Raw genomic sequence first — 18,696 nt, forward strand, 5'->3', positions numbered from 1 at the left:
GACCTGGGAGTCTTGGTGGATGACAAGTTGACCATGGGCTGGCAGTGTGGCCTTGCAGCCAGAAGGGCCAATGGTATCCTGGAAGAGTGTGGCCAGCAGGTTGAGGGAGGTGATCTTCCCCCTCTGTTTGGCCCTGGTGAGACCACCTTTGGAGTGCTGTGTCCAGTTCTGGGTTCCTCAGAGCAAGGAAAGACAAGGAGGTATTGGAGAGGGTTCAGTGGGGGGTGACAAAAATGGTTAGGGGTCTGGAGCATTTCCCTTACAAGGGAAGACTGTAAGAGCTGGGTCTGTTTATCTGGAGAAAAGACTGAGAAGGGATCTCATCAATATAAACAAATATCTCAAAGGCAGGTGCCAAGAGGATGGTGCCGGCCTCTTTTCAGTGCTGCCACAGGACAAGGAGCAATGGCCATAACCTGAAACACAAGTTCCACCTCAACACAAGGAGGAACTTCCTTTACATTGAGGGTGGCACAGCACTGGAACAGGCTGCCCAGGGAAGTCGTTGAGTTTCCCCCTATGGAGACATTCAAAACCCACCTGAACACGTTCCTGTGTAACCTGCTCTAGGTGGCCCTGCCGTGGCAGGGGTGTTGGACTGAATAATCCCCAGAGATCTCCTCCAACCCTAAATATTCTGTGATTCTGGTTTGAGCTGCAGTGCGAATTTAGGACCGGATAAATTCATGCCTCTAGGAGTTAATTTTTTTTCCCTTCATTTTTCTGTGCTCCGACGTAACGCTGCAGGTCTGGCTGTACCGAAAGCCGATTCTCTCAAACACTTTTTTTAAACCCGTTCCTTCCAGAGGACCCCGCACCGCTCCCGACGCTCGCGGCTCGCGGGGGACCCGGGGGCGGGGCCAGGCCGGCCATGGCCCCGCCCCCCGTCACGTGCTGGGCGTCACGTGAGCGCGCGCCGATGGCGGCGGCGCGCTGAGGGCACTGGAATGGAGGTGTTCATCCCGTCCTTCCGATACGAGGAGAGCGAGCTGGAGCGCGGATACACGGTGAGGTGCGCCGGGGCGGGGCACTCCCCGCGCCTCGGGACGGCCAGATGGCGGCGGCGAGCGAGAGCTGCCCCGGAGGGCCGGGCGTCGAGGGGCCGCCCCGCTCAGCCCAGCACTGCCCACCCCTGCCTTGACCTGCCCACCCCTTCTCAGCCCAGCCCGTCCTGTCCCACCCGTGCCTAGCCCTGCCTTGACCTGCCTAACCCATCGCTGTCCTGCCCAGCCCAGCACTGCCCAGCTGTGTCCAGCCCTGCCTTGACCTGCCCAAGCTCAGCTCATCTCTGCTCAGCCCTGCCCTGCCCTGCCCTGCCCATTCCATCCTTGCCCATTCCTGCTCGGCCTAGCCCATCTCTGCGCAGCCCGTCCCAGCCCATCCCATCCCTGCCCATCCCTGCCCATTCCTGCGCAGTCCATCCCTGCCCTGACCAGCCTAGCCCTGCTGGCCACATCGCCTCCCATCCCATCCCTGCTCAGCCCAACCTTGACCATGCCATGCCATGCCATACCGTGCCATCTCATCCCTGCCCTGCCCTGCCCTGCCCTACTCTACTCTTGCACAGGAAGGTGCTCTCAGCCTGCCAGGCACCTGCTGTCCCAGGCGAGCTCTGTGCTGCAGGGTGGTGGCTGGTGCAGTGTGAGAGGGGAGAGGCAGCTGCTCTCTGCTGAGAGAGGCACGTGCTGGGTCCAGGTCTGGGCTCCCACAAAAGAAGTTGTAGTGAGCCCAGTGCAGGGCCAAACATGATGAAGGGACTAGAGTACTTCTTGCATGACAGAAGGCTCAGAGAGCTGGGGTGCCCCATAGAAGAGATGGGACAGGGACATTTCATCAACATGTACAAATGATCTGAACAAAGAGAGTGAGGGGCAAAAGTCTTCTTGTTGGTGCCTGGTGACATACAGGTGGCAGTGGGCAAACATCAGAACGCCATCTAAACATAAGACAAGACTGGTTTGTTACCATGAAGGTGGTCAAGCATAGGTTGCCCAGAAGACTGTGAAGTCTCCATCCTTGCAGGTTCTTTAAACCTGCTGTGTAGCTGATCCTTCTTGAGCAGGCAAATTAGTCTACACAGTTTTCAGAGGTCCTTTTTGTTCCCAGTGGTTTTCTCATCCCACAAAACTGCTGGACTGTAACACTTCCACATGTTGCTGGGTAGAGACAGGGGAGGCTGTGAACCTCAAGGCATTTGAATGTGGATATTCAAGGCTAGCTTCTTTTATTAAATGTATCAATTCAGTAGTTTGGAGCTGCTAAGAAATACCAAGAAAAAAAATGAAATCCAGGTGAATTGCTAGAAGATTGATCCATGTAGGCATAGTTCCATGAAACAAGTGCATCTGCCTGATTTTTAATGCTGTAGATTATTTGGTCCTCACTACTGGCAAGTGCTTACAAGCCTTGTAAACCACTTTATATACATTAATGTGGGAGTGTAACTGCATCAATATTTCGGTCTCTTAGGTGAACTTAAATGTAAGTGGTTCCCTGCAATATATCTGTGTGATTTTGGGGAATGAAACTGGCTTTAAAACATTTTGCTGAGTGTGGTTACAATAGCACAGACTAATCCCACCATGTTATAGTTGAGCAAGTTAGTTGGAAGTGACAGAGTGATTTCTAAGATGCACATATTATACAAATAGAATTTTTCTTAGCAGTATTTGTTTTTAGTGTGTTTTTTATTTACTTAGTTCTAATTCTGTCAGTGAATCCTGCTATCTAGTGGGTTTATTTTTTTTAAATTTAAAAAATGGCAAGTTGTCTAATCAAAGAAATCAGAAATGGAACTGTATCTTTTCTAGAAATCTTTCAGGAAAATGATCTTAAGAGTGAAAATCTTTGATTACAACACTGATTGTACAGCACTTTTCCTCTTGGATCATTCTCTAGTGATGAGTCAAACTCATGAATCTGAAACTTATTGTAGATCAGCAGATTTTGGTCGTTGTTCCTGCAGGATTCTTGTCTTTGCAGTCAGATGAGAGGGCTCTATACTACATCCCATACAAAAATTATCGTGCTGTATGCTGACCAGGAAACTGTACTAGAAGTGGTAGCTGAAGTTCGTCTGGGCCAGGCATGCTTGTAGGATAGGATATAGAAAACTGTTATGATAATAACATTGTGTATTTCCTTTATGTTTTAAAGAGCTTATGGGTTATGCATGAGGAAAGCTTATGCCAATGTAATTGTCAGTTTGTTATATTGCTAAATAATTTGCATAAGTATTGTTCCAAGTACAGAAATTCAAATGAGTACACTATATGCCCTCCTTCCAGCAAAACTAAGGTTAATGAAAGCTAGTATATTGCTCTGTACTAGCTAGGAAGATACTGTGTAGATAGATATATTTTCATACATATTTACTATAAAAATTATTTTGCTTTGAAGAACAAGGTGGTTTCACTTGGATGGTTGGAGCTTGTGGATGTTTCTGTGTCCATACCACATCAGCTCTCATTCTTGTGGGGGTTGACAGCCAGGAGGAGTATAGATACCACTTTAAAATTTGGGGATTGCAGGGTGATCAAGTGTTTATGATTAAGCAGATGTTTCACCACTTCTGTGCTATCTAAATCTGATGAATTAGAAGAGTTAAGTGGAGTAAGTGCCACTGTGAAGCATTATCTTTTTGAAATATAACCTTCCATTAAAGGGGATGGGTGCAGTATATCTGAGTAAAGTATGGTATTTTTTAATGAAATTATATAGACAATTCAACTTTAGTTAGTTTGCATCATGAGCCTTATGTATAGTATTACCTTTTAAAACAGTTTGGTGATAAAAGTCAAAGAAAGTGTACCGTTCCCAATGAATACAATGGGCAAACTGGTAACAATGGACAAGAAAAGGCTGAGCTATTTAAGAACTTTTTTTGCCTCATTCTTCGCTTGCAGTCTCTTTTCCCTCACTTCTCAAGTAAATGGACTGCAAGACAGGGACTGGGGGAGCAAAGTGCTTCCCACTATAAGAGATAGGGTTCATGAGGAACCTGAACATATAGCTAAGTCTGTAGGACATTATAAGACGCATTCCAGAGTACTGAGGGAATTGGCTGATGTAGTTGCCGATCACTCTCCATGAGATTCGAAAAGGCACGGTGGTCAGGTGAAGTCCCAGGTGACTGGAAAAGGGGAAACATTGTACCGGTCTTTAAAAAGGATAGAAAAGAGAACCCTTGGAACTACCAACCTCTGTGCCTAGGAAGTTCATGGAATAGATCCCCTTAGAAGCTCTACTGAGGCACATAGAGGACAGGGAGGTGATTTGGGACAGCCAGCATGGCTTCGTCAAGGTCAAGTCCTGCCTGACCAACCCAGTGGCCTTCTATGGTGGAGTAACTACATCAGTGGGCAAGGGAAGGTCTACAGATGTCATTTATCTGGACTTCTGTAAAGACTTTGGCACAGTGCTGCACAACATCCTTCTCTCTAAATTGGAGAGAGATGGCTTCTATGGCTGGACTGTTAGATGGATAAGGAATTGGTTGGACAGTCACATCCAGAGGGTAGTTGTCAGTGCCTCAGAGTCCTGATGGATATCAGTGACAAGTGGTGCCCTCAGTGGTCTGCACTGGGACCAGTATTATTTAAGGTCTTCATTAATGACACAGACAGAGGGATCGAGTGCACCCTCAGCAAATTTGCAGATGACACCAAGCTAGGTGGTGCTGTTGACACACCTGAAGGATGGAATGCCATCCAGAGGGACCTGGACAAGCTAGAGAAGTGGGTCCATGGGACCCTCATGAAGTTCGAAAAGGCCAAGTGCACCTGGTTTGGGGCAACACCTAGTATCCGTAGAGGCTGGGGGATGTAGGAATCGAGAGCAACCCCACAGAGAAGGACTTGGCCGTACTGGTGAATGAGAGGCTGGACATGAGCCAGCAGTGTTCACTCACAGCCCAGAAAGCCAAGTGTGTCCTGGGTACATCAAAAGCAGTATGGCCAGCAGGGCAAGGGAGGGGATTCCGTCCCTCTTCTCTGCTTTTGTGAGGTCCCACCTGGAAGGGGTCTGCTGGTCCGTCTCTGAGGTCCTCAACACGGGAAAGACAAGGACTGTTTGAGTGAGTCCAGAGAAGGGCCACAAAAATGGATCAAAGGGATGGAGCACCTCTGCTATGAAGAGAGGCTGAGAGAGTTGGCATGTCCAGCCCAGACCAGAGAGGGCTCAGGGAGACATTTTTGCAGTCCTTCAGTATATACGGAGGGGTTTTAAGAAAGATGGGGACAAGCTTGTTAGTAGGGTTTTATTGCAATAGGACAAGCAGCAACGGTTTTAAACTAAAAGAGGGTATATTCAGAGTAGACCTAAGGAACACCGTTTTTACAGTGAGGGTAGTGAAACACTGCAGAGGTTTCTCAGAGAGGTTTTTAGATGCCCCATCCCTGGAAGTATTCGAGGTCAGGTTGGACAGGGCTCTGAGCAACCTGATCTAGATGATGTCCCTGCTTATTGCAGGGGTGGTGGTTTAGATGACCTTTAAAAGTCCCTTCCGACCCAAACTATTGTATGATTCTGTGATCACTGGAGTACTACTTTACACAGTGGATCTTTTTACTATTCTCTTTCCCAGAAGTGCTATCTTGCTCAAAATTAAAATGTTTACTTGGAATAGCTGAAACAAGGAACTAATCAGATTATGCAATTAATAGCAGAAAAGGATGATGGAACTTGGGGCATATAGAAGATTGCTCACATGCTGGCTGCCCACCAGCCCAGTCACTTGCCAGGGAGTTACAAAGCATATCTTCTGTACTGTGATTGCTGGGACCACTGCAGAGAAACAGAACTGAGGGAGAGTTTTTTGGGAAGAGTGGTGATGGTCATCCTAGAAACAGCGATGGTGGTGACCTCTTGCATGAAATGAGAGACTGAAAGGAGAGTTGTTCCTCTCTGTAGTGGCTCTGCATGATTTCCTGACATCTCTTCCTTTCTGGTTTCTTACCTTTAGCAGAGCAGAATCCAGTTCCCCTGGATTCAGGCTGCCACTGTACATTCTTACTCCCTGGGAAGAAAAGACACAAAGGGAACGTTTGTCCTTTTCTTTAAAGAAATTCATTACCAATTTACTGGTTTGTTTTCAGCTTTACCCTGAAACCTGTTTTTTCAGATAAAATAATATCCCTAATATTGTTAGGCAGCACCTGCAAAGTGGAATGGGCAGGGAGTCCCATCAGTTCTGGGAAAGTGGAATGAGCAGTTCTGGGGAGAGGGTGGAAATGACTTGCCATAGAAAGAGGAAACTTCTCCCTAGCTTCAGACTGAAAACTACAGTGAAATTAAGAAGTAGAGTGGACTCTTGACCAGGAAAATAAAAGATTAGAAAGAAAATTTAGGGAAAAGTCTTATTATACAACTCTTGAGATTGGGTTCTGTCAACAAAGTAAATGGGAAACACAGTTCTTTCAAAAGTCTTTGTTCCAGGAGCTCAGCTTTACTAAAGCTCTATTCCTCTGATATAAGATCTTAAAAGTATTTTTCCTCCACTATGCCCCCATCCCAAAAAAAACCCACAAAAAAACCCAAAATGCCAGAGTAAACTTGCACTTTTTCCAGTTTTGTTTGGAGTATACATAAAATGATGAAACACAGAATAAGGAAAATGTCTGTTTTCCTCGTGGACAATTAAATTTCATTACCAGTTTAAATTGATGACACTAGCTTCTAAACTATTGAGCCTGGGCTAATAAATGCAACAGTTGTTCATAATTTAGCAGTGAATGACCTTTAAATGTAGACGCTTACTAAGGATGTCCCTAGAGAACAATTCAACTTCAAAATGACACCCACATGTTCTTGTTATCATTTAAATATGCTCCCTTTGTCAATAACAGAATAATAAATACTAGTTAGATTTCTAATGTTGATTCAGATCCCAGGAAACTTACTGAATAAATTAGTGTACATTTGATTTATATTGACCAAAAAAATTTTACAGTGGTATATTGCAGGTCAAGGTGACATACATTTAAATGTGTTGTAGAGCAGAGGGCATACTTGACTGACACGAGTGCTTACTGTGTTTTTAATTAACACTTCCAATACTACTCCCCAGATTTTCCTGGAGTTGCAAATGTTGTGGAAGTAAAATATGACATGTAAGATCCTAAAATACTGTGGGTTTTTTGAAAGTCCATAGACTTTACCTCCATAGAAGCTGTTTAATTACTAGGTTATACTCTTCTTTATGGAAATATAAAACCACAAAGACTTAAAGTTTGTTATTTTTTTTTTCAGCATTCTTTACTGTTAAAGTAAATGTACATAGAGTCAAAAAAGGGAAGTTTTTACTTGTTCTTCCATATGAAGCCTAAGAATAAGCCACAATAGCAAGTTATAAAGGGGGAATATTTGTAAGTGTTGTAGTTACAAAGCAGGGAGGGAGTAATTGTGAGTTTATGTCAAAACACTTTGAAGAATTGCTATTCTAACCCTTTCACTGAGTGTCTGAACTGTGTGAACTTGGTAGTTTTAAAAAATCTGAACAGCCTTCGAATGCCTTGAGTATGAAATCTGCCAGTGTGAAGACTACTTTCTTACCAGTCTGTTTGTACAAGCTCACCATGTGTTAAACTTGTCTCACAAATCCTGTTGAAATCAGTGACACACCAGTCACTCCAAGGAAGTTAAACAGAAGTATTAGATCTGTTAGATCTAATTAGATTATTTTACAGTCTTAGTGTCTTCATAGAGGATTTTCAAATGTCCTGGTTACTCCTACAGGGATGATGAAGACAATAATTTGACAGATTCTGTAATGTCAGAAAAATGCTATTTTGATCATTTTTGTTTGGGGTTTTCTTTGCAGTTCCAATGAAGGAGCATGGATTAGTGGAGGGAATAGACCTGACTTTTTTTTTTTTTTGTGGTAACTTGTGCATTTGTCAGCAGTGATGATTAAATGTCTTTCCTCCAGGCAGCTTTCCTGTTGACAGACTTTGTCAGTGCTATGAAACTGATCACTTTGTATGCAAAGGGAACTTGAAGTGTATAAAGTAAGACACAAAGAATTTTGCAATTCACATGATGGCAGCTAAGGCAGAAACTAGGAAAAGGTAAAACGAAAGAGAAAACTGACTGAATGTGTACATAGCAATCAGTTAAAGCTGTTTCCTCTCTTGTGTGTTTAATCTGCTTCAGAGTCCGGATGGGTTAGACAGAGACATACAGCTCCAGCGCTCTCTAATTGTTGTGCAGTTGCTCAAAGGCCCACATAAGATTTTTCTGAGCAGGAAATCCCTTTTACTGTATTCCTGCGGTGAGGGTCGGCAGTTGGATATAGAAACAGCAGTGTGATCACCTATATCGATTTGTCCTCTGAAAGACCAAAAGTTGACACTCTCTGTCAGTAAACCACAGCTGCAAAGCATCCATTGTCCATTTCTTTACCAAGATCTACTGATTTGCAGTTTTGATCAGGAAGTTACATTTTCAGAAAGATTGGAATTAGTAGGGCATTCAAACATGCATCACAGTAGAGATATTTGAATTCCATTGTACTTTTTAGAGGTATTGGTGACAAAGTTTTGTTAATAATATCATACCACCAGTGGAATTATTTCATCAGAGGATCCATGCTTGACTGCTCTTGGTCATGTTTTCTACCCATATAGCATCAAGTCATGATAATTGTAAAATCTTGTTAACAAAGATAATGTTAAACCTATTTCATTGTTTACTTGCCAGGAGTGAGAACACACCAGGCTCTAAAATGCAACATGAGGGAAAATGTAAGATATCTCTCCCTTTTTTATTATTGCAGCACACATTTTAATTGGTCTTTGAATTTTTTCATGTCTGATGTAATTAATTCCAGGTTTAATTGGGAATTAGTCCCCATTGTTATAGCATTTATGACGTTATCTTGGAATTTCCGTATATGATACCTAAGAGATGCTTGTGTGACAGAGTGCTCAGTGGTAGAACTTCAGTGCTGCATTTGGATACAGTGGAAATACTTCAGGTAGTGTGCTAATGGAGGCTTTCCACCTACCATTTTCTGAATACACTTGTTTAAGCAACCATTATTTTTCCGGTTTATGGGAATTATATGAGGACTTGTATCAACTTTTCATTTCCAGTTTTATCTAAGCCTGAACTTTCTGTGGCTTGGGGAAGACTGAAATAGCAGTGTAGAGCATTCTGGAAGGGGATTTTGATGACAAAACAGAAGTGTTGTCATTCCCTTTGAAAGTGGCATTGTATTTGTAATGGGAAATGAAAGGAGAAGTGTATGTAGTCTGTTAGCAAACTTATTTATTCCTAAGTGTCCTGATGATAAAGGTCTTGCAGCTAGAACATGACTAATCTCTTTCTGTGAACAGTCTTTTTTTAAAATATTATTTCAACCTATATATTGCGTTATAAATATTTTATGTTCCATAAACCAATAAATGTTGTAGGGTTGGACTTCTTTTAAATAAAGCATTTAAGGCAAAACAGTGAAGTTTGGATACCTTTAGGCATTGAAATGAGAGAGAAAGAGCACACCATGAGAAAGGAGCACCATCTCCATGCCAGGTTTGAAACAATTATTTCCTCTCATTCCTCCTCTGTCGGTGCAGTGAGAGCTCCACCTCCTGTTCAAAAAAACCCTTCAGTTCTAAAAGCATATGAATAGGAAATCTGAGAAGATGATTTTGGATGTTGAATATGCCCTCAGTGTAGCTACAATTCAGTAATTTATAAGAAGTGACAGCCAAACCTCCACTGCAACTTACACCTAGTATTTTATTAGTTTGTATGTCTCAGGGTTTGTGGGTCCTGGTTAAGATCAGGACCTCTACATGACAGTTGTGAAATAGTGTACGTGGTACACAGAGTTTCAAAAATCACTCTTGAAAGAAGTTGCCTACACTTGGTAATAGTTGTTAACCTGATGACATGCTGTGGAAAGTATTGTCTATCCAAAATGATATTATTACTGTTTGGCTACTTAATTCTTTAACAGAATGAAAACAGTATAAAACTTCTGTGAAGCTTTTCTCTCCCGCCAGATTACCTTGAAAAGGGTGAGATAAGAATTACTGAAATCTTCATTATTTTATTTTTTGTATTCCTTGTCTCTCCTGTAATTGATTCACTTTTAAAAACTGAATTCCCTTTATATACCAGGGGAGAAGGCATTCAAGTGCTGCAGTATCTCCAAATTGGAAAATAATGAAATCTAAAGCTTTCCTTATAATCTTTTACATAAGGACGAACAAAGAATCTTGATTAGGTAGTGAAACAATCAGTTGTTCAGCAGCAAGTCTGTATTCCTTACAATGAACAGCTTTTATGAAAAGGGACCATATTTATTGAGGAATATATACTTCAGCCAGTTGCCTCTACTTCTGGTTTTGCTCAGGACTCTTTTTCTTTCTGTATAGATTCCCTTCTGTACCCTTTACAGGATGGTCAAGTTCTTTCCAAGAATAGGACTCCCTGGTCATGTGTCTTCCTTGCAGTTGAGCTGTGATGGTAATTGCATTCTAACTTTCTTGTTCCTTTAAGATGTGGTGAAAAAAAGGAACATGTCTTCAGTTGAGTAATAAATTAATGGACCAGTACATTTATAATAATGTCAGAGAACGTTAGAAAAATATTTGTCTTGCGTTAATTTTGTGAAGAAATGGATCTTCAGGAAAAAAATTCAGACAAGCTTTGGAGTTGAAAGTTATGCCATTATAGAATCAGCCTATTATTTTTTCTCATTTGTTCCAAATTCTAAGAAAAATTATTTCCTGTGCTGACATTCTCACCATTAAAGTTCAAAATGCTCCATTCTCATAAAGAAGTTTGTGAATATTTAAAAGCTGGTTTCTAATTAAAGAATCATTCTCCCGCTAAAAGCTAAAAACCTGGCATGAGGTTTTATGTTGTAGCTAGGGAGCATAAAAAGTCAGTAAATGCTGAAAACATCTATTATTGGTGTTGAATAGAAAGTACCTTTTGCTGAGCAAATGTGGATGTAGTTGTGTGATTGGTAGGCATACAATCTTTGCACAATTTCCTCTGACACAGAGATTAGAAAACATAAATAGATTCTGAAGTATGGCTGAGGTTTTTTGCCATTTCTGGGAGGAGATTTTGGCCTTTTTTAAATTTTTCCTTTCTATATTTGTCCTCTATATTGAAATCTGTTCTTTTGATAATTTTGGTTTTACCTTCCCTTTTCAGAATGTTTTGATATCAGACGGTCAGGTTTTGCAATAAAGTCTTAGTGCCGTTTGGGAAGAGGGAAAGAATAATTTTTTGTCTACATGCATCATGTTTGTCATCATATTTGAATTTTTCCTTTTCTGGTTTGTATCTAATTGCAGCTTTAGAAAACCTCTAAACATAGTTTTAAGGCTAAAAAAAAAAAACGGTACCATCTGGTTTGTAGTTTAGAACTCTAAATAAGATTGATTTTTGCCTAACCAGGGAGAGAAAAAAAGGAAATTTCTTCTGAAAGAAATTGTTCTGTAAACTAAGAAAAGATGACTAGAAGTTAGTTCCTTAAACCAGGAAAGCCATTGTTTTTTCTTTTACCTTTTTTTCTTTCTTTTTTCCTAAGTGTGAATGTTATGAATATCATTACTCTTTTTGAACGCAGTGGCCAGGATAATACCAGTAATACAGAACTTTCCTAACTGGCTAAGTGTTTAATATATTTTGTGAGCTAATACACAAATGTTAATTTTGAATTGTATTTGGTGTCTACGAAGGAGCTGGTAACATGCTGCACATTCAGACTATTTTTTGCTACTCGCCAACTAAATTGTCAAAAATTGCTGATTTGAAAGGGAGTAAAAACCTGCTTAAAGTAATCACAGATACAACTGTTATCTGTTATGGGCTAAGAACTTAATGCCCCATTTCTCAAATGAGTTTTTACAATAACGAGATATCTATATCACACTCCTAAGTGAAAAGCTCATGAACTTGCCCGCATGATTATTTCCAACCTCTACTCTTCTAACAAGCTCCCAAAGTTGTTGTTGTTTATAAAAGTGGAAAATGGACCTGATAAAAATGTTTAGTCTGCAGGGCTGTGTTTTATTTATCATATCACAAAAGAGCAATGTTTTGTTGCATCATGGTCAAAATAGAAGCGACCTTGCTTGTTCATGAGTGCTCAAAGCCTAGAGATAAGAGGCAAAGTAATAGAGTACAATAGAAGGAGTGTAGTGTAATTATTTGTGGCTTGTCAAGTGAAGCCCTTTCAGGCCCCAAGTGATTCAAATCTGGGAACTCTGCACAATTCTGTACACTAACCATAGCCAGCATCAGAGAAATCTCACCCAGCTTCTCCGACAGTACTGAAATTGCATCAGTTTGTCATGCACTGAGCATGCCAGCTTCGCACAATATCATTTGCTTGCAAATGGGCCTGGCCCCAACGCCCTGAGACACATTCTTTGGTATCTGACTCTTGGCCTGTGATTTGTCATGTCTCTAGTGCTATCGGCGTAAAGTAATTTTAATAGATTCTGATGGTTTGCTTGTGGAAGGTAAAGAATGCACTACAGATTGTGTCAGGTAGCTTTCTGTGGCATGTAGCGTGGTAGAGGCCCTCATGATGGTGATAGCCAAACAAAGAGTATGGAGAAATGAGAACCCTATTTTGAGTGATATTTAACGCTCCCCTTCTCAACACCCTGCTGTGGACATCCTTGCTAACTCAGCAGGTTCAAGAGCTTAGGAGCTCAACAAAGCAGTGTTATTTGTGCTTCAGAGTTGTTTATGGATGGAACATACAGCAGAAAAAACAGAGGGTTTTTTAATCCCTATTCCAAAAGAAAAATGTGTAAAAGACGTGTAAAAATATTAGTTAGTTTCCAAGAACTAAACTGGATATATCTTTGTCTTGGTAATTAACTGTATTAATTGTTTGGAGTATTAGTACTCTAAATAAAAATCCCCAGGATTTTTTTAGCAAGTATGGTATTTAATACTGTAAAAAAAAAAAAGACTTGTACAATTTATACTGACATGTATCTTTTATAAAGTTACATAAATATGGCCTAGAAGATAGATTCTTGAAGAATTTCTTAATAGATTTTAATTGCTATATTTATTTGACAATTATTTGTTTACTAAATCTTTGTTTAAATTGTTTTCTTACATTATGAAGTAAGTATGTGGCATTTTTTTACTCTTCCTTTGACACCACCGAGATGAGATTATTTTGCCATTGACAACTCTGATCTTTGCATCATTTTTTTCAGCTGACTTCCTTAATTGATTACTACTTTGGTCTTGGAGCCTGCAGCATAGCTCTCCAGAATTCTGCTGACACCAATCGATTAATGTGAAGGTGTTAGTTAGTGATTTCATCTAAGAAACATTCAAAACCATGTCACTAATCTGTTCTTAAAAACTGGCAGATCATTCAATTTTGCTATTTTGAACATGTTAGTTTGGGTTAACAAGGATTTCTCTGGAGAGCTAAAAAATAATAATAATTTTAAAAAAATAAGTAAATCTTGTGGGAAGAACTGTTTTTTATTCAATTTCACATTAATATAGCGTACATGGACATGCCTTAATATTTAACAGACTGTTTTGAAATATGTTCATATTAATATTTAAGGTATCTCTGAGGAATTTATAAAAATGCCTCAGCACAAACTATTTCTTTTTAGGTTTACCTAGGGAATTTCTGACAGCAGTGTAACTCTGAGCACCCCGCTAGCAAGTCTGCAAGTCTGCTACTTTCTTTCCCGCTGTAGTTTCCACAATTGCTTAGCAGTTTTCCATAGCTAAGCAAATTTTTTAAATGAGCCTGCATTTTCTCCTTTTTTTTTCAAATTTGTTCAGAAATAATGTTTTTTTATACAATCCCTAAGAGAAGTTTCTATTATGATCAGAACTCACTGTTCACTATTGCACATAAAAAGAAAAAAGTAAAGTTTCTTTTTAAGCTTAACATTAACTTTTGAAAGTATGCCTTGCTTTTATTTCTTGGTGAAGTTTTTTTGTAGGATGACTTCTTAAAACAATGTAGATTTTTGCAGTGTGCTAGCCAGTGTGTATGTTCCTTGTGCTTCCTAAAGCAGCTCTGCCTTATTTCCTGGTGGTTTGTTGTGGAGTGTGCAAGTTACTTAAAGCCAGTGAGTGTGCTGTTAACACAGGGCCTTTTTGTGCAGAAGGCAACCTAAATCAGTTGCCACAAAGCAAACATCAAAACCAACAAAGTACTGTGGTCAGTGTAATATCCTTATATTCAGGCAGGGCAGAACAGGCATGTGCATGCACACAAGTGCTTCTGGGCACAGATACTTGGAAGCACATGCATATGTCAATATGGGAAGGATTTATTGGGATGTATTGCTGAAGGGTGTGTTTGAGTTGCAGTATGACCTGATGTTTTAGTGATGTGAGTATAAGAATGTTCTAATTTAAATTTGCCATCAACACTGAGGTAGAAGTGGCTGTGAACATGCTGGAGAACACGAGTAGAGTTCAAAATAATTTTGGTGAATTGGCAGGAAAGGAAAATGAGGTGCTAATTCAATAGGAACAGGTGCGAGGTGTTGCATTTATCAAAGGTAATCAGTAACATGGAGCAAGACCCGACAGATTAGGTTACTGGTATTCCTGAAAGGATCTGGGGGTTATTGTGTGTCAGAAGATGGCCATGTCACAAGGCAAATGCATTTTGGGGTTTCAAAGGATGCATGTAACAAAAAGGTCAGTGATGTGGCATGTACGCTAAGCATGGAGTACAATGTGCAGTTTTAGGTACTGCATTCTAAGAAACATGTGAGACTATGGAAAAAAGGCATTGTAGGAGGACCTAGGACAAGTTACATTGCTTTCTGGATCTCTGATCAATGTGAAGAATGAAATATAGCAGGGGCTTTTTAGATCAAAAATAAAACACTGAGTAGGAGCTACATGACAATCCTCAGCAACAAAAAGCCCTTGAAAGAATGAGACAGTTGATCCGTGAATTGGTGGTGTTGTGGTCCTGTGCAGTGGAATTATCTGTCCTATCCACTAGAAGTACGGGGCTAATTATGAAATGGTGCTGAATAATAAAGATATTACAGCACCAGAACACCCTTTAGGAACACGGTATGGAAGCTTTGTCTGTATGAGGCACAGAAGTTTCTGTCAGAAGTAAGAAGTATAGTTGGTCCTGCCTGGAGATGGCATGGAGAGACAGATATCTCCCAGAAGTAAAGAACCAGAATAGACATAAGGTCTTTCAGTACTGGGAGATAATATGCATAAAACCTATATAAGCAAGTTATGTGGACATTTTGAAGCCCACTTGGCCATCTCTCATCAAATTTTTCCTCAAGCACTTTTTTGTGAGCCTCCCTTGACACTTGGCAGCCATTCTTTGCATTATTTCAAAAATTTTATTTATCCTTTAACCCCTAATCTCTTATCACTTAGAAATTCTGTGGCTTTCTGTAACTCTTGAGAGTCTACCCAGAGTAGCTCTTTGTCTTCTCCTGGGAAATGTAGAAGCATCTCATAGTGGAACAGTTGCTGAAACAACTATGAGCTTCTCCATCTCTGTTTCTGCATGCAGGAGATGAAAAATAATTTGTTAGTTTGTCCAGGACAGCCTTTTGTAAGATCTTCCCAGGAGATAAAAATTCTCTCTTCTCCCCCCCCTACGTTTTAAACACAGCGATTATTATTCAGTAAACCATTTGCATTTGGTGTGTATCCTGTTTAGTACTTCAGAATTGGACTGCCTGTTATCTGGTTCCATAACCGTAAATATGCATAAACATGAAGGGAGGTGCAGAACATTAGGCACAACATCTCCCTCTATAAGCTAGTCAATAAACTGCAAAAATGTACTGCCACTCTTACCTCATTCAATACACCTCTTCCTGTGTATAATATTTGCCATAAAATGAAAGCTTTCCAAGTGTTCGAATTCCTAGATGTGTAGTTTTCTGAGATGGCTAGATGGTGGTTTAGCTGTGAAGCAGAAAGCAGCACTGAGATGGGAGTGTTAGGACTCCTCCAAGTTTGGGGTTCCAGCTCTTTGTCTCCATATGTCTGTTAAAAAGGGAGACAGGCACATTTTTGTAGGAGAGGAGAGCCATGCAGGAGCTGTTCCCAAAGCTAACAGCTCAATCCTGTCTCATCTGAAAAGGCATGAAGGTATGCTGTACAAGTTAGAAGGCTCTTCAGATTTACTAAATGACGAGATAACAGAAGAAAGATGGAGCGATTTGTGCCACTTACTCCTGAATATTGTCAGAAGCAGATCAAATAATTGTATTTTTAAAAATAGTATTTCAGGAGGATTTGTAGTGCAACAGTTTTTGCCAAGTCATATACCATACCTGCAGAACTTGTTGTAGGTACCACTTAGTCTTGCATTTGGTTAATGAATTAGGCACATATTTTGAGCTGCTGATTGTCAATATGTGGTCAAAGATTGGTGTTATAGCCATTTCCTGGTGTTTCTTGTTCACTGGTATCACAGACCGTGTCTCTGCCCTGATGCAGGAGGCATTTTTGGTGGCTCCCAGTACTAAGTTCTTGTTTGTTTGTTCCCATGTGCTTTCTGTTGATGCATGATCCATTGCTGTGCAGACCATGTGGTCTGCCAGAAGTTGCAGACAGAGCAGTGCAATGGAGTAGTGCTCTGCCACCTGCCACTCTAGTCCTCTCCTACTACACTTAGCCAGAGACATACAGAGATGGTTCAGCTTCACTTAATTCTTGACGTATGTGATTCATTCACTGCTCATGTTTAGATGTGGTTCTTTTCCCTTAACATCACGGAAATGATCGAAGAATCTTCTGCAGCTCCTGCAAGAGTAATACCTTAAAACAGAAGGTTTCAAGGAAAAATATTGGATGCGCAGCAGTATGGTGATGTCCCACTTTCCGGAATGCTGTCACTGCTGTCATTGGTGTTAGTAGGACGTTTGATGCTAATTGATTTAAATATCCCTAGTATTCAAGAATTGTGGTCACTGACAAGGAATATGATTACGGTAAAAATTTTTTATACCTCATGACTCAGGTAGGCAATTTCTGTATTTCTCAAGGTAGCAGGCTGAGGTTATGGTGGGCAGTGCAATAAGCAGGCAACATGAGTCAACTTTTTCTCAGTCCCCACTTATAAACCCATTTTTACCTCCTGCATTACAACAGTTCTTAATTTCTTGTTTGTAGACAGTAAAGCATGATTCCATTTACAAATTATGAGCAGACTTGCAGAAGAGCATTGAGAACTAATTTATCATTCCCCAGGGAATGTGAGTTAGTAGCCAGGTATCCAATGGCATGCATACATTGACTGTCAGCCTTCTGGAGGCCCCAATGCTGGCTCACCCTAGCGCTGGAGACACAAGATTTAAATTTGATTACTGGCTAATATCCTCCTGGGTGTTTTTAACCTGAGAGCTCTGTGCATGCATGGACTGCTCCGCTGCTGGTGGAGGGCAGAAGAGACAAGGTGCCATGAGAGCATACTCTTGAGGAGGAGCTGAGTGGGGGTATCCCCAAGTCAGCCAAATTTGTTCTTGCAACTGTGCAGTCAAACAATAGCTTTACACTGCTGTACAGAGATCAGGGCTTTGAAACTAATACAGATAAAAAGCTGTAGTTTGATCAGGCAGCCTACTGTCGGAGTAGTACGTCTGGTACTGAAGCTGTTTTGGCAACAGCTTTGGCATTACTTTACTTCCTACTACCACAGAGAGGGAATCGGGGTTTCTAATAGACCAAGGGCCCTTTTTCTGGTGTAGACAGCTCAGAATTGTAAAATGTCTTCTTACATAGAATCGCAAAATGGTTTGGGTTTAAAGGGACCTTTAAAAATCATCCAGTCCAATCCCTTACCATGGGGCAGGGGCACTTTTCACTAGATCAGGTTGCTGATTAAGTCCAACCTGACCTTTAGCACTTCTAGTGCTGGTATATCCACAACTTCTCTAGGCAACCTGTTCCAGTGTCTCACCACGCTCATCGTAAAAAAATTCTTCCTTATTTCTAATCTGAATTTACAATCTTTTAGTTTAAATGTTTACGTTGCCCCTTGTCTGTCACTACAGGCCTTGGCAAAAATTAGTCTTATTTTTAGAAAAAATCTTTCTTATTTATAAACCCCCTTATTTATAAACCCCCTTTACATAGTGAAAGGCCACAAAATGGTCTCCTTGGTTTCCCTAGAGCTTTCTCATCTCAGGCTGAGCAAACACAACTCCCTCAGCCTGTCTTCACAGCAGGGGTATTTCAGCTCTCTGCTCATTTCTGTGACCGTTCTCTGGACCCTCTCGAACAGGTCCATGTCTTCATGTACTGGGGGCCCCAGGGCTGCATGCAGTACTCTGGGTGGAATCCAGTGATAGCATGGAGGGAGAATCCCCAGCCTCGCCCTGCTGGCCACGCTGCTTTTGGTGTGATGGGCTTTCTGGGCTGTGAGTGCTCATGGACAGCTCATGTCTAAGTTTTCATTCACCAGTACTCCCTAATCCTTCTCTGCAGGACTGCTCTCATCCCCTTCATACTCCAGTCTGTATTGGTTGCCCCAGCCCACATATAGGATCTTGCACTTGGTCTTGTTGAATTTTATGAAGTTCACCTGATCCCACTCGTCAAGCCTGTCAAAGTCTCTCTGGATGATGTCCCTTCTCTCCAGCAAATCAACTGCACCAGTCAGCTCAGTGTTTAGTTCAGGTCTGTGTTTAGATGGCACTTACAAGGCCTAGGATCAAACATGAGCAAGACTGA

General features: G+C 41.1%; 1 protein-coding gene across 3 annotated transcripts in view; it reads left to right on the top strand.

Annotated features, from left to right (window-relative positions):
* The first annotated feature begins 894 nt into the window (after positions 1–894).
* SNX24 (sorting nexin 24) overlaps positions 895–18,696 on the top strand; it is an 87,895-nt gene continuing 70,093 nt past the window's right edge. For 2 of the 3 annotated variants that reach the window (XR_003532154.1, XM_027670869.1), the window contains exon 1: positions 895–1,007. Coding sequence is in view for 1 of the 3 variants with exons in the window: in XM_027670869.1 (XP_027526670.1) it covers positions 948–1,007 (60 nt within the window). In the remaining 2 variants the exon portion in view is untranslated. Of the gene's footprint in view, positions 1,013–18,696 lie in introns of all 3 variants that reach the window. The other variant, XM_027670870.1, reaches the window with a different exon arrangement.

This window comes from Neopelma chrysocephalum, unplaced genomic scaffold (assembly GCF_003984885.1).
Source record: "Neopelma chrysocephalum unplaced genomic scaffold, ASM398488v2 Primary Assembly neopelma1_96942, whole genome shotgun sequence".
Classification (NCBI taxonomy): domain Eukaryota; kingdom Metazoa; phylum Chordata; class Aves; order Passeriformes; family Pipridae; genus Neopelma; species Neopelma chrysocephalum.